The sequence below is a fragment of the Rhineura floridana genome, chromosome 6, assembly GCF_030035675.1.
Source record: "Rhineura floridana isolate rRhiFlo1 chromosome 6, rRhiFlo1.hap2, whole genome shotgun sequence".
NCBI classification, from domain to species: Eukaryota; Metazoa; Chordata; class Lepidosauria; order Squamata; family Rhineuridae; genus Rhineura; species Rhineura floridana.
The window spans coordinates 51486301-51502098 of NC_084485.1; the positions used below are offsets into that span (position 1 = coordinate 51486301).

A 15798-nucleotide genomic window follows, 5' to 3' on the forward strand; every position below is an offset into this window, starting at 1 on the left:
AGGGTAGTAGATGCATTTTATTGGCTCATTATGGCTTCAGGACCAAGATGCACGTGCCATTTGGGAATTTTTTAAACAGCCTTTTCTGATTAATATGTGAGATTAGCAGTTGTGTTACAATGATTGGGCTATACTGGTTTTAGCCTAGTTTAGACCTATGTTTATGTGTCTTCTTGTAATCAGACTCAGTTTTATTATTGTATTTTAAATATTGTTTAGTGGTTGTAAACCATTTCGTGAGACACTTGTTCTGAAAAGTGGTATAAAAGCCTTTTAATGCCTGCAGTGGTTAAGCGATAGGGGACCCAGATGGCCATTTGAACACACCTTCCTTCAGTGAGTGGCACTTATAACACATCATAGATATTATTTTCCTTGTAATCATGCAAATGTGAAATGCTCCTACTGGGAGGAAGAGCGGGATATAAATCGAATAAATTAATTTAATTTATTTATTTATTGTATTTGTATACCGCCCCATAGCTGAAGCTCTCTGGGCGGTGTACAGCAACTAACCATACAAACAGACAAACCATAATAGTAGTAAGAGGTTTGCAAAACTGAAAAGGCCAATAAGCTGAAGGTCAATCCCAATAAGACACAAATGCTGTTTTGCCCTATGTGTGGCCTATACTGGATGGGTTTGTGCTTCCCTTTACAAAGAACACGTTTCATACTTAGAAGATGTTACTAAATCTAGCCAAGAGTATAGTGAGACAATTTTCACTGGGTGGGCAGAGACAAAAATTGGGGAGGCAGAAGGGTTGGGACATGGGCCACTATAAAAGAGGTTTCGGGGGGGAGTTTTCAAAGGTAATGACAACAATAAACCCCAATTTATGCATTTTAATTAGGAACTATGAATTGCATTTACAAAAGTTTACAAAAAAGCAAATCAATTTCAGATACAATATTTTCCACATGCAAAATAGTTATGTAAACTAAATAACAGTGGCTAGGAAGTAAATGTATATTATGCAAGCCATCCTACCATAATGATCTGAACTGTTAATAAAGTCGAATGCACCATAATTTCTCTGCAAATTTGCTGAGGAACTGTTCACTTGAAATTCCTTCAGATATGTTACTTTCATATGAAAGTAGTTCAGGTGAGTCCTGCAGGACACAAAGTGTACATGTGTGGAAAGGCCTGCTTCTACAGGTACACTTTTTTAGTAAGGTTGTGAACTGTGAGTTCAATTCTCCTGAGGTAGTTGCTTCCTGGAACTAACTACCCTGGTCTCCTTTGCCATGCCAAGAAAGCAATTAAGAGAAGTTTCACTTTAAACATTAAATTAAATTAATACTTTTCATAAGAAAATACTTGACAGCATGTCACATAGGAACTATATGTCTCTCCAAACTACCGGTGCTAGAATCAACTGTGCAAGTGCACAATCTCTATTCTACAGAAAGGTCCTGGGCCAGCCAGCTAATACTGTTTCTGATGGCTCTACCAGCAAATCTCACACACCCTATTTTGGTAGTACATAGGTTTGCATGAGAATAGTTAAAGAAGGTGAATTATTTGTAATGATCATTTGCACAGTTGGGTGGAGGTGTAGAACTGTTGTAACTAAGACTCTAGCCACATTATAATCTTCAAACCCATTTTTAAATGGAAAGAGCTTGAAAGGATTTAAAGGTTATATTTTTCAACTTTTTAAACAAACTGGAAAGAAATGCCCCCCCAGAAATGCACACACACACAATATTCCCACTTACCATTGCCTGGGCTAAGTTAGTAAGGTCTCATTAGGCTTCCTGGGCCTTGGAGAGTCAGCTCACTCACCTCTTTACTTCTTCCCAGGTCCTGCCGTGAATTAGGCTAGGCTGCTGCACTATCTAGGACCAAAAGCCTAGGTACACTCACTAGCTACATTAATAACACCCACCACTTACAGAGGCTGGCTGAGCACCACAGGAGAGGGGGAGATGCTCTGCAGTGCATAACAACATTGTCCTTCCCATCTTTCCTTTCTCCAATTGCAAACCCTTAGGTTTGTCAACTCTTTTCCCCATCCATCAAGATTTGTGTTCACTTCATTCACACCTTTTACTCTTATATTTGCTGTGTTTGCATTCCCTTGGTAACTTTACCCTGCCCCTCTCTTTGAATGCCTAAACTGTATTTCTAAAACCTCAACTGAAGTTTTAAGTTACTGTAATGCTAGCAATTTGGGGGACTGAAGGACAATTTCATTGGAGGGGCAGAATTATCATTTGGGGGGCAATGCCCCCATTGCTACATTCCTGGATCTGGCCATATAAAGAGCCAAGTGGCCTTGGTGGCATGGGGCACTTTCCATCATTTTAGACTGGTGCACCAACTAAATGGCCTCTCCTAGACACAGATAGTCTAGCCCCAGTTATTTATGCTCTGGTAATGTCCCAGTTGGACCATTACAGTGCATTGTATTTGGACTGCCCTTGAAGATGGTGTGGAATCTACAGTTGCTGCCCTGGGCTTCTTTTGGGAGAAAGAACAGGATATAAATTTAATAATAAATTTATAAATAATAGTATGGCAGCTAGGTTACTAATTTGACTGAGCATATGGAACACATCTTTCCAGTCTTGAAATAACTCACTGGCTCCTAATTCATTTCTAGGCCCAATTCAAATGCTGGTTTTAACTTTCAAAGCTTGAGATGGTTTAGCACCAGGATACCCTAAGAAACCTGTCTGTGGTGAGGCTAGAACAGGACCCTTTCTGTTGTAGCTCCCCACTTCTGGAATTTTCTCAGGAGGGATGCTTGCCTGGTTCCATCTCTGTAATTTTTTTAGTGACAGGTGAAGATTTTTACTCACCTACTGAGACTGAATCTGTCCAAATTCTGACAAAAATTTGTCAAGAAATATGGAAAACTAAACAATGGTCCACAGACTGGAAGCATTCAATATACATCCCAATTCCAAAGAAAGGGGATCCCAGGGAATGCAGTAATTATTGTACTATTGCCTTAGTATCCCATGCAAGTAAGTAATGCTCAAGATTCTACAACAAAGGCTCTTACCATATATGGAGCGAGAAATGCCAGACATCCAAGCTGGATTTAGAAAGGGAAGAGGTACCAGAGGTCATATCGCAAACATATGTTGGATACCGGAACGGAGCAAAGAATTTCAGAAGAAAATCACCCTGTGCTTTATAGATTACAGCAAAGCCTTTGACTGTGTAGATCACAAAAAACTATGGAATGCTTTAAAAGAAATGGGGGTGCCACAGCATCTGATTGTCCTGATACGCAACCTATACTCTGGACAAGGGGCTACTGTAAGGACAGAATATGGAGAAACTGATTGGCTCCCAATCGGAAAGGGTGTGACACAGGGATGCATTTTATCCCCCTATCTGATTAATCTATACACAGAACATATCATATGGAAAGCGGAATTGGACAAAGATGAAGGAGGTGTGAAAACTGGAGAAATATCAATAATTTAAAATATGCAGATGATACCATACTACTAGCAGAAACCAGTAATGATTTGAAACGAATGCTGATGAAAGTGAAAAAGGAAATCGCAAAAGGAGGGCCGCAGCTGAACGTCAAAAAGACTAAAGTAATGACAACAGAAGATTTATGTAACTTTAAAGTTGACAATGAAGACATTGAACTTGTCAAGGATTATCAATACCTCGGCACAGTCATTAACCAAAAGGGAGACAATAGTCAAGAAATCAGAAGAAGGCTAGGACTGGGGAGGGCAGCTATGAGAGACCTAGAAAAGGTCCTCAAATGCAAAGATGTATCACTGAATACTAAAGTCAGGATCATTCAGACCATGGTATTCCCGATCTCTATGTATGGATGTGAAAGTTGGACAGTGAAAAAAGCGGATAAGAGAAAAATAAACTCATTTGAAATGTGGTGTTGGAGGAGAGCTTTGTGCATACCATGGACTGCGAAAAAGACAAATAATTGGGTGTTAGAACAAATTAAACCAGAACTGTCACTAGAAGCTAAAATCATGAAACTGAGGTTATCATACTTTGGACACATAATGAGAAGAAATGATTCACTAGAAAAGACAATAATGCTAGGAAAAACAGAATGGAGTAGAAAAAGAGGAAGGCCAAACAAGAGATGGATTAATTCCATCAAGGAAGCCACAGACCTGAACTTACAAGATCTGAACAGGGTGGTTCATGATAGATGCTTTTGGAGGTCACTGATTCATAGGGTCGCCATAAGTCGTAATCGACTTGAAGGCACATGACAACAACAAAAGGCTTTTGAGGATGCTTAGTTTGCTGCAATCTTACTCTGTTATATCATATAAATGTTGATTAAATATTGTATCATTGTACCTGCAATTTTTGGGAAGTTGTACTCTGAACAGAGGTATATCAATGCACAGTTAAAAGAAACAAAACTCTGCTCTGGGGAAGGACCATAGCTCAGTGGTAGGGCATCTGCTTTGTATATGCAGAAGGTCCCAGGTTCAATTCCCACCATCTGGAGAGACTCCCGCCTGAAAGCCTGGAGAGCCGCTGCCAATCAATGCAGACAATAATGACTGAGCTAGATGGACCAGTGGTCTGTCTCAGTATAGGGCAGCTTCACATGCTTATTATTACAACTAGTTTAAGTGATAATCAGTTTCTGCAGATCAGTCTCTTATTTTTGGCAGATGGTTAGATGCTTCCAGATGAATTTTTCTATTGCATGCATGAGTAGCACCCATCTCACAAGTTTTTTGCAGCATCTGCACATCGTTGTTGAGGCAAAAAATAAATAAATGCCAGCCTGTAATCTCCCCTGCAATTTAATCTGGATTTACCTTTTTGGGGAAAATCCGCTCAGTTAAAAAAAACGCCCTATTGCCAATCACTTGTTTACAATATCTCAATGACCATTTGCAAATTAAGCCCCCATCTAGAAGTACCCATAGTACCGAAGCAGATTTTGCCAACCTTCCTGCAAAACAGAAGGTTGGATTTTGCATTGCCAGAAAGATTCTTAGCCTCTCCATTCTAAATTTCTATCTACATGACTTGAGCAACTCACATAAATAAGGTTTCCTATTTGGAAACATCTCATAGGAGCACAGACTCTTCAGTCATTTGTATATTAGCTCTGTTCTGTCTGTCATTCAGACTTGATTGTGCTACATTTCCTTTCATGACAATGAAGAAACAGAAATACCTGCATCAACTTAAACCTGTTTCAGTAGGAAGTATCATGTCATCAACTCTGAATCTCCTATCCCAACAGGAATTTCTCTCCTCTGAGAGAAATAACTAGAGGATGTGAGAATTTCCGGGGAGTAAGAAGTTGGAGACATAAAACAATGCAACAGAGCTTTGCAATACGACAGTCCCAGAATTTGAGCATAGTGCTACAGTGCTATAGTCAGGTATTGATGAAACTGCCATCTGAATGCAGTGCAAAAGCCAGATTCTACACATTTACCTGGAAGTAAGTCACACTGAGTTGAGTGGCACCTATTGCATCCTGTAAATGTGCTTGGAAATGCTTCTGAGGAGGACTTCCGGGAAGGGTGACTTAGCCTGTGCCTGCTTTTGAGACGGGCTCCTGCCTCAAAAGAAGCTTATTCAGATATATCAGTCAGTTTTTTCTTTTTTTTTTGACTGATTAAACTTCTCCCGGGTAGGGAGAAACGAAGAGATTAACCTCAAAGCCTATTTTTGTTGGGACGACCAGATCTCATTAATTTATGGGACGAGGTCCAGCCGACGAAGGTGGGACGGATTTTTAACAGCAAGCTCTATCTGATAAAGCGAACGTTCACCTTATCTTCTAAGAGAGAACGCACTAACAGGCAAGCACCCTTCTTTCTATATTTTTCTTTTACTTGACTTAAATTGTTGCTGTTTAAAAGAGATTTGCCAGATTGATCAGTTTTTGACATCTCACTGGGGAGCCGTAACTTCTCTCTGCTACGCACTAATTAATAGCTTATCTCTGTTTTTGTTGCAAAAAGCTGTCCTGGATTTGCATTCTAAAGATACACACAGAAGAGGGATTTCTATTCCAGATTTTTATTTTGAAAAATATTATACTGTTTTGAGACTACTCTCTTTTTGGTCTATTTTATTTTGACGAATCTGTTTCTTGACGATTGCCATTAATTGTTTCGATCCTGGGAACTGCATTTTGTTTACTTAACTATTGGAGAGATAAGGCTGTCTGCTCTGTTTATACTGTGATGTCACCAAGTTTGGAGTATTAACCCAATTGTTGCTGAAATAAGAAGTGGTTTTCCTATATTTTTCTTTTAAAATGGCAATTAAGAAAGTGGCTGAAAATCTGGAAATAACTATGTTTCAGAAAATAATGGATGAGATTGAGATAATGAAAATTGAATTGAGTAAAATGAAGCAGGAGATTAAAGATATAAGGGTCCCTGTGAGAGAGGTGACCCTGGAAGGGGTCCCTGTGAGAGAGGAGACCCCAGAGATTGGAACAGGGGTCCCTGTGAGAGAGGTGACCCTGGAGACTGGAATAGGGGTCCCTGTGAGAGAGGAGATCCCGGAGATTGGAACCAACGTGGAACAGGAACAAGATTTGGAGTCTATGGACTTTAGAAATAAAATCTATTGTTTGGAACTCAATGTTATCTCTGAAGAAATGAATGAAGATTCTAGAGATAAAGTTATCAATGGCATGGATAATCTTCTGGACTGGAATGATGTGATGGAGCCCAATATAGAGAAAATCTATGGAATTAACTGCAGCCATGTGACAATGGAAAAACTTTTAAGAGATGACCCAGTGTATTTTGAAAAAAAGAACAGAGATATGATTTTACAGCAGTATTTCAGCAACCTATTCAGAATGGATGGCAAGAAAATATTTGGGATAGAGGTAATCCCCATCAGACTCTTACTATATGACTATGGCTTTGACAGCAAGATTATTATGGAATACTGATAATGGAAGATTGGATATTGAAATTACTGGACTTAACAAGACTACTGAAGATGGAAGATGGAAAATGGAACTAATAGAGATAATAGAACAATGGCTACTGAAATTATTGAACCTAACAGATTCTGATGTGATGGATTAATTGAAATGTTTATTTTGACTATGGTTATGACAATAAGATTATCATAATTAGTAATGAGATGGATTAATCGATATGCTTATCTGGAAAAAAAAATTGATAGATATATTTCTTAAAGAATTGAAACCTCTCTTTGACTTTTTGTGGAAAGAATAAAGTAATGTTTATGAGATTTGATGATTAAGTAAGATAACTACTGGAGGAAAGTGATTTTATAATATGACTTAAGAGACAGGATTGTTATATATTATAGACTTATAACTGATTTGATCTTTGACAAATGGGAAGTCAATATTTTACTCTTTATTTTTTATTTTTTTTTCTTTTTTTCTTTTTGTTTAACTATTTTTGATTTTGTTTTTTGTCTTTGAATGTTTTATGATTTTGTCTTGTATGTTTTATGAAAATCTGAATAAAAATTATTGAAAAAAAAAAAAGGAAATGCTTCTGAGGACATTACACAGGACATTTTATCCTAGAATTAATGGAGACTGAGTTCTTGTCTTTTCTACCTAATCCATACACAATCTAGATCTACTGCATCTTTTTTTGCCCATTAAAAGTGCTTCTTGACAGACTGGTTTCATTCCAAAAATAAAGGCTCCTGCAGATTGATTCTGCACAGTGTGTCCATTTGCCAGATGTAAGCAGCCCTGGCAATGGGGGTGGGGGTGGATATCCACATCTGCCCAGTGATGTTCTGAGTGGGTGCAAGGATGGGCAGGAAACTCAATCAGTTCACATTTAAAGCCACATCAAATTTGAACTTTCCAAAACAATATGAGAACTGAAACACAGCCATCCTACAACGTTTGCACTTTTCTGAAATTTTTAGTGCAGTTCTCCAACCAAGCTATGTTTACAAAAATGTATATATAAGGGGAAAGTGTGCACAAAATGAATGTATAGGTGAAAATAGCATACAAAAATGCATTATATTAGAATTAGTTACTTGCAAAAAATGTGTACATTGGTCAAAACTGCATACAAAAATTTATTTATTAGGAGAAATTCGCACAAAAATGCTGAAGGATTTTCATGAGGGTTTTTTTAAAAAATGCAAACAGCTGCAGAAATGTGGAAAACCAAATTTAAGATTAGAAAAATTAAAAACTGAGAGAACTGAAATTGACAGATCGTTCCATCCCTAGTGGGCATATACCAAAACTGCAAGTGAAGGGTTTTCAAATGCGTAATCTAATCAAGGGAAGGGTTTTCAAGCGCATATCAAGTAATCACACCCACTTGTCTGGACAGCAGGATCTACAATCAATCTAGTTTGAAGCAGCATGTTGAGGACAAGTATGAACTATTCCATATTGAGAAAAGCAACATTTTTGTGCTACAGACAGGTAGCACAATAACAGGGATCATGTATGTGTACTGAGATATAGAACATTTACTCCCACATAAAGCTGCATATTAGGATTTTAGCTTTAATGTAAAATCTGGAAAGCCAATTTTGCTAAAAGAGGAACACTGAGCTATGTTCCTGCAATAATTTGTAAACTGACTGAAATAGGAGGAGCCATCAGAATTGGCAGACGTGTTTCACACAGTAAAAATGAAAATGAAAATCCTTTAATGCACGATCTATAGACCTCAGCAAATATCAACAATAAACAACAGCAATAAGAGAATACAACAAAAGAGAATTAATACAATAAAATACACTTTGATACAATAAAGTAAAATCACATATCAATTTATATCTATTATTTATTAGGAGTCAGAACCCACAAAATCTTTCCTAATCAGCATGGCCTGATTTATAAATTTAGCCACAGAGAGGGTGACAGTAGCATCCTGGCCTTGAAGGAGAATTATTAATAATATATCTTTAGATCGACCTGGGTATTTTAAAAGGATAGGGGACAGGAGATCTTTCCTGATCTGATCATATAAATGGCAATAAAATAAAACATGAGAGATGGTCTCAATCTCTGAGTTTTTACAAGGGCAGTATCTGAGTATTCTTGGTATTTTTTTAAATCTGCCCTGTAAAAGTTTAGAAGGAAGGACGTTAAAACGAGCTAACGTAAAGGCACGTCTATATTTTGGTACAGTCAGCCAGTATAGATATTTCATCCCTTCAAGACGAGGGAGAGTATTCAAACCCAAGACCTGGGGAGGACAAGGGCCAATAGCCAGGCTCATTAATTCTTGATTATCTATGTCAATTAGCCTGCATTTTACAATCGTCTTAGCAATATTATAATCCATCTTTAGCAACTCAGAGGGAGTGAGACCAACTGATAAAAGCTTCTTCATAACCAATTTAGGCCATGAAGCATTAAAAAAAGAATCATTTAAAAATCTAGCCACATAAGATCCAGGATTTGCTAACTTAAGACAACGGATCCAATAATAGATAGTATGGAGCCATATTGAACAAGTAAAAGAATTCAGCCCGGCTTCTAAAAGTAGTGAAGTCCCAGCTACACATCTAGGAACCCCAAACAAGGATCTCAGTGCTGAATGGACTATACAGTCCAGACTGCCTTTATAATATGGGGGCCAGATAGGAGCGCCATACAACAACATCGGAATAATTTTATATCTTATTAATCATATGGCAGCCGGGATATATTTTCCACCACTAGTGAAATAGAATCTAATGATTGCACCCATGTTTTTGATTGCCCTGGCTTTTATATATGCAATATGGGAATTCCATAATCCCGTTTCTTGAAACCAAAGCCCTAAATATTTATAAGAATTGACTTGCTCGATTTTATTAGGGCCAGGTACCATAAAAATCTGACCTTTCTCCTTGAAAAAATCATAACCTTAGACTTTGCATAGTTTATTATTAGGGAATTGTCTCGGCAGTAGGTCACAAAGCGTGATAGTAATCTATTAAGTCCTAGGCAGGTTTGGGATAGTAGCACCGTATCGTCCGCATATAGCAAGATAGAGACCCTATCGACTCCTACTTTAGGGGCATGAGATTGTGTGTCAGCCAGAGCAGAGGGAAGATCCGCCATATAGAGGTTAAACAACAGTGGAGCAAGGATACATCCTTGTCTCACTCCCTGTGTAGAACATATTTCCCGGGAAAGGTAACCTGAATGGTTACAACGGACCCGAACCGTAGTGTTATGATATAAGGTTGCTATCAACCAAAGTAATCTCTTGTCAATATGAAGGGATTCTAATTTATTCCACAGCCTGCCACGTGGAATAGAGTCAAAAGCAGCTTTTAAGTCTATAAAGGCAGCAAATAATTTGCCACGACTTGGCTTGATATACTTATAGGAAAGCTGAGACAATAGCAGGCAATGATCCAATGGAGAATGCCCTGGCTTGAAGCCAATCTATCAGTAGATAAAGATGCCCTAATTATTTTGCTGTGCTAAACCCTAGCATAATATTGACATAGTCAATAGGGTAAAAGGCAAGTGGTAAGACGGTATCCCTTGAATGTAGTGCAACTGTTTCTGCCTCTCCCTACAAAGGAATGGATCTGTCTCTGCACTATGCTGTGTCCACCCCAGAACCAATGCTGGTGTTAGAGATAACAGCTTCCTGGCAATTCCTTATGCCAATTTCCTGTCATAGTTTGGGCCCAGTGTGTCTCTCACCTCCAGTGCTGGGCAACAGGAGAGGCGAGTGAAAAGGTCAGAGCAAAGCCATGCCCAAACTAACAGGAGACAGGCTCCTTTCTGGGGGAAGGACCAGCTCATGCTATTTGCATCAGTGATCCTCCTCCTTGGAAGCAGAATGAGAAATAGCCAAGAGAGCAGGGTAGCACTTGGGATTCAGATTTGCAGGTGGGCTGTGAAATTCCAGAGACCCACTAAGAATGTCGAAGCCATCGGCAAGCTCACGCAGAGATTTCTCCTGAACTGAATTCCTTTTGGAATTGCACAGGGGTGAAGAGCCCATCCCCCCTTAGGTGGGCAAAGAAGGTGGATCAGGTCCAATCCTCACTGCTGCCCAGAGGGAGAAAGCAGGCGAGCAAGCTATGGTGGCAGAGGCTTCTTCTTGCCCCATTTGCACACACAGTAGTTAGGTGTTGGCAAGAGCACTGTGGAGCAACTACCAGAAAGCCAAATCCCCATGACCACCCATAGGGAGAGGGCAGGCAAGTGAAAAGAGGCTACTGCTTCTCACTATCACTGCTTCTCACTATCACTGCTTCTCATTTGCCAAGCTGATGGCTAAGTGGTGGTGGTGGTGAGGAGGAGCAGCAGGAGGGGTCAAGACTGGCACTAGGGCCCTGAGGCCTCCTAAGGATACTAAACTCTGATGCCCCCCCAACCTCCTCCCCTCAGGTGTGGTAGCAACAGAAGCAACAGGGCATATGAGCGAGTAGGGAGGGTTGATGTTACACATATCAGCAATCAGTTCATTCAACCATGAAGGAATGATGTTAATATAAAAAGAGCTGACAACATTCACAGCACCCTGATCTTTCTTTTTTTATATTAGGAACAGGGACTTGGCTTATACTGAGTCAGAGCATTGGTCCATATAGCCTAGTATTATCTCCACTGTCTGGCTCCCCAGCTTTTCAGGCAGGAGTCTGTCCCAGCCCTACCTGGAGATGCCAGGGACTGAGCCTGGGACCTTCACTTGCAAAGCCTAAAAAGCAAATGCTCCACCACTGAGCAAATCATATCTGTCTTCAGCTTAATAGGCTTCTCCTGTCCAACATTACTATGTCCTTTTGGCCCCAAGTACTGAGAAAGAGTACAATAATCCTTTGGAAGAATTGGGCAATTGGATGCTAGAAGCCAGAAATAGTATAAATAAGGGAGATTTATAACCCGTTTATATAAATCAATAAACTATTCATCATAGTCATCAAGATTTCTCGTTGATCTACACAATAGGGCCTGGGCTCCTTTGGGAGGAAAGATGGCATATAATACCCCAAAACATAATACGTGGTGGTTGCTCTCCTAATTTACATAGGGTGTGTGTGTTAGAATGGATGTAGTCCAAGGGGTAAAGCTGGAACAACTAGACCCAACTCCATCTAATCAAGTTTAGATTGAAGTACCCATTGAATTTTACATTGGGATGCCCCTGAGCCTGGAGTGCTAGGCTTGTGGGGAGGGAACTCAACAGGACCAAAAGACACTTAGGCAGTGATGAAAGGCCCACAGTTACAATTACTAGTCCCTAGCTCATTTATTTACATAATGGGATCCATCTGCCTTTTGGAGTATGCAACAGAAATCCCTGTATCTCACTTTGACAGTGAAGTGCACAGCAGAACAGGCAGGATTTTCAAGGAACAGATCATAGCACACAACAGAAAAAACGATTTGAAGTATAGCCTTTGGAGAGTTTACACTTTACAGTGCAAGGATGCTTCCCACAAACAGTTGTCAATGGCGCCACCACATGCCTAAACTAGGCAAGTGTCTGCAAGAGGGAAACTATAAAAAAAGTTGCAAACTGAATACTTTGCGATCTTGCGGAACTCTTGACAAGTTTTGATCAGGAATGGGGATGGGTCAATGTAAAGCAAGTAATGTTTCAATATTTTCAGATGCCCCCAATTCTGATGTATCTCAATCAGAGAAAAGAATGCTGAGGGTCTCTGGAAATGGAAAAGTCTGGTGTTATATCCCAGATGCTGCAATCTTCAGGATCACTACACTCTTCCCTTGGCTACTACAGCTAGAAATTTGTTCTATGAGATCTGGCAATCTTGCTAGGACTGTTACAAAACTCTGCAATTACTAAGAGACAAACTATACATCATGCACTAATATGTGCAAAATGCCTGGACTCCAATTTTTTTTAAAGTTAAACTGCTTCAGGAGAGAATTTAGACCAAAGAGAGGGAGGAGGTGCTTAACACTTTCTACCCACTGTTTCTTTACTCCAAATTTCCCCCAAAGACTTTTGCCTCTCATGATTTCAAATGTATGTTTACCTCTCCCTTTTGCACAATATAGTTCTGAGTTCATGCACTATTATGTCCAGACACTTGATGCATCTTTTACAGTCCTGTGCTCAGAACTAGATTATGTGGACAGCTTATGTGTGCACGGTTTATGTGTGCATACTCTAGCCTCAGTGCAGGATGACCTTGTGGCCAAGATTCTATATGCCAAACCCAGTAAGAGTTCAGCACTGGACAAATATGGCATTTGTCACTGGTCTCAAGAGGGGTGCCAATCACATTATCTACCTGGTGCCCACACTACTACTGGCTGCTCCTCTTACCACCACTTCTAACTGTGCAGCAGTCAAGCTCTGCAGCCATGCAATGGACAGCAGGAGCAGCAGTTGCTGTTGTTGCACAAGCAGCTTCAAGGTAACAGAATGGAAGGGTGAAAGTGGAGATGATGTGGCCCAGGTCAGATATAATGTACAACATTTCTCCAGGGTTTTGGAAAGGATGCATAGAGATAAAAGACAAAGTGGGTCCCCTGACAGCACTTTGTAGATTAGCGTCATATTATCACTGACATGGTGAGCTGCTACAGCAGACTAGCCTCATATGATTCCTAATGACGGCTGAGGACATCATGTGTTAAAGTGTGCTGTGCAAAACCAATGCACTGGACCAGAGAGAATGCTGGTGCATCTCAAAGGGGACAGCCTCCTGGTCATGGAGGTGTTGGATATGGGACACCCCAAAGCTTACATGGACATATAAACCAGTTCTTAATTCAGGCTGTGTCAATAACCAACTCGGAACTAGGAGCCAACTTTATCCTCATTTAGTCACAACTCCTGAGCTGGAGTTAGTGGTTCTGTCAAATCCACTTGCAGAGTGCCTCTGGATGTGATATGCTACACAGGGCCAATATCCTCATGGTGCCATGGGTGTGTTTATTCCAGCAAGTTTATTCCAGCAAGTTCTCTTGTGTGTCATCCTTCCCAATTAGCTAGGAAAGCATCCCTCTGAAATGGTATATTTTTCCCCAACTGACTCATTCCAGGGGTTCAACACAGTATTACTACATAACAGGCATCTCCCACTATCAGACAGTAAACAGCCTCAGGAACTGGGGAAAGGACACTGGTACAGCATCTTGGATTGCAATGAAAAAAAATTTTTGGCCAAGTCCAGGATCGTCCTTTAAAGAAGTCAATACACTCTTTCCAAGGAATTTACCCAGGTCCAGGAGACATCCACAGCAAGTGAATTATCTCCCCCCCCCCAAATAGTCAAAAGCAGTCAGGGTGCAAAGCAGAGTCCTCCACCAGCTTCTCTGCTCTATGCACTAGACCCTACTGCCCAGTGTAGCACGACTTAAGGAATGAGCAAACAAGAGCACTCAACAGTCTTTTGGGCAACTTTCACAAAACTTTCAGCATTTCCTCCATGTATGTATGTATAAGTAGGGTGTATGTGTGTATATATATATATATATCTGAGTAAAGCCAAGTTCTCTCCATTCCATCATTGCTGCTGTGCGTGTGCTAAACATTCTATGCGCTATTATACAAGGTGCCTTTCATGAGCAAACTTTTAGTTCCTCTCCTTCAAAGCGAAAGCACCCCTCCTGAGAGGCAGGGAAGAGGCATGCAGGAAATCACATCCCGAGTTTCCAAACCATCCTCCCGTCACCGATCGACGAGCAAACAAACTACTCCCCATAGAGAAGACGTCCCTGGGATCAACGCGAAACTTCTTAATGCTGCTTGGAAGCCAAACATCAAATCTTCTTTACCTTTAATCGTTCAGGTTCACTGTACCCAGCAGAGCTGAGCTGGAAAATGTTTTTCAAAGCTCACTTAACTTTCCAGTTCGCTGGGAACAAGCTGGATCCTGACGGTCCCCGAGCCTACGAAGCCCTAAACTTATCATTGCCTCTTGAAATGTTTGAAAGAGGGATCCAATAGCAGTTTGCAGTAATTACTCAATATAAATACTCCATTATGCTCCCAAACAATCAGAATCAGCCCAGCAAACAAGCACTGTCTCCTCTGATCCGTAGCAATCAAGAAGTAAAGCATGCAGAACATCACAATATAAACAGGCTTTCCAGAGGACCACAAGCGGAGCGGGGGGAGGGAGAGAAGTGGTTATCCTGTCATAATAGCTGCCTCCTTTCTTTTCTTTTATTTCTTTTTTGTTATTCTTGGTTTTAATTTGCAAATGGAAACTTTTATTTTAGCAAAAATATGGCATGAAGACCCCCGGAAGGCAATCCGGTGCTCCCCTCTCCCTCCCCCCCTCCCTCCCCTCCCGCTTTCTCTCCCTGGCTCTGTCACCGAGGGAGAGAAAAGCCAAGGCTGTGACAGGTCTGTACTTACAGGTAGGCTGTTAAGGGACTCAAGCCCTCCAGAACGGAGGACAGCGCCAGCTCTGAGCAGTCCACTGACAGCATGATGCCATCTTCCTCGCAGTGGCACAGAGGCGGGCAGGGGGGCGCAGCTCCTTGGTCCAGAGACGCAATCTTGAGAGTGCAGGAAAATGACAGAAAAAGCCACCAGGGCGACAGCCGCTCCAGTCTTAGCCCAGCTGGAGCAAGCATGCTTGCCGCGCGCCGGTGCTCCTTCCCCAGCTCGGTTTCCCTCTGGTCTCCGCAGCTGAGGAGACGGACGACCCAGCTCCTACAGACAGCAGCACCCTCTGAATCTCCCGTGCTCTTCCTTGGTGCAGCAGCAGCCGCCGCAGCCGCAAGGATGCAGGGCGAGAAGGGCAGGCATTGTTGAAGGATGTCGGTGATTGGGCTTCACACCGGCTGGGCTGGGCGCCGGAGACCCACGGGGGAGGAGTTAAGAGGAACCGTCTCCCCCTCCTGCAGGGCTGGCAGGAATTTCATTCAGAAGGCAAAGGGAAAG

The 15798-nt window shown here is 41.1% G+C and overlaps 1 protein-coding gene across 1 annotated transcript in view; it reads right to left on the reverse strand.

Annotated features, from left to right (window-relative positions):
- Positions 1 to 15488, reverse strand: part of LGR6 (leucine rich repeat containing G protein-coupled receptor 6) — a 269354-nt gene extending 253866 nt beyond the window's left edge. The window contains exon 1 of the mRNA XM_061631835.1: positions 15268 to 15488. Coding sequence (XP_061487819.1) covers positions 15268 to 15488 — 221 coding nt within the window. The remainder of the gene's footprint in view (positions 1 to 15267) is intronic.
- Between the last annotated feature and the right edge of the window lie 310 nt (positions 15489 to 15798).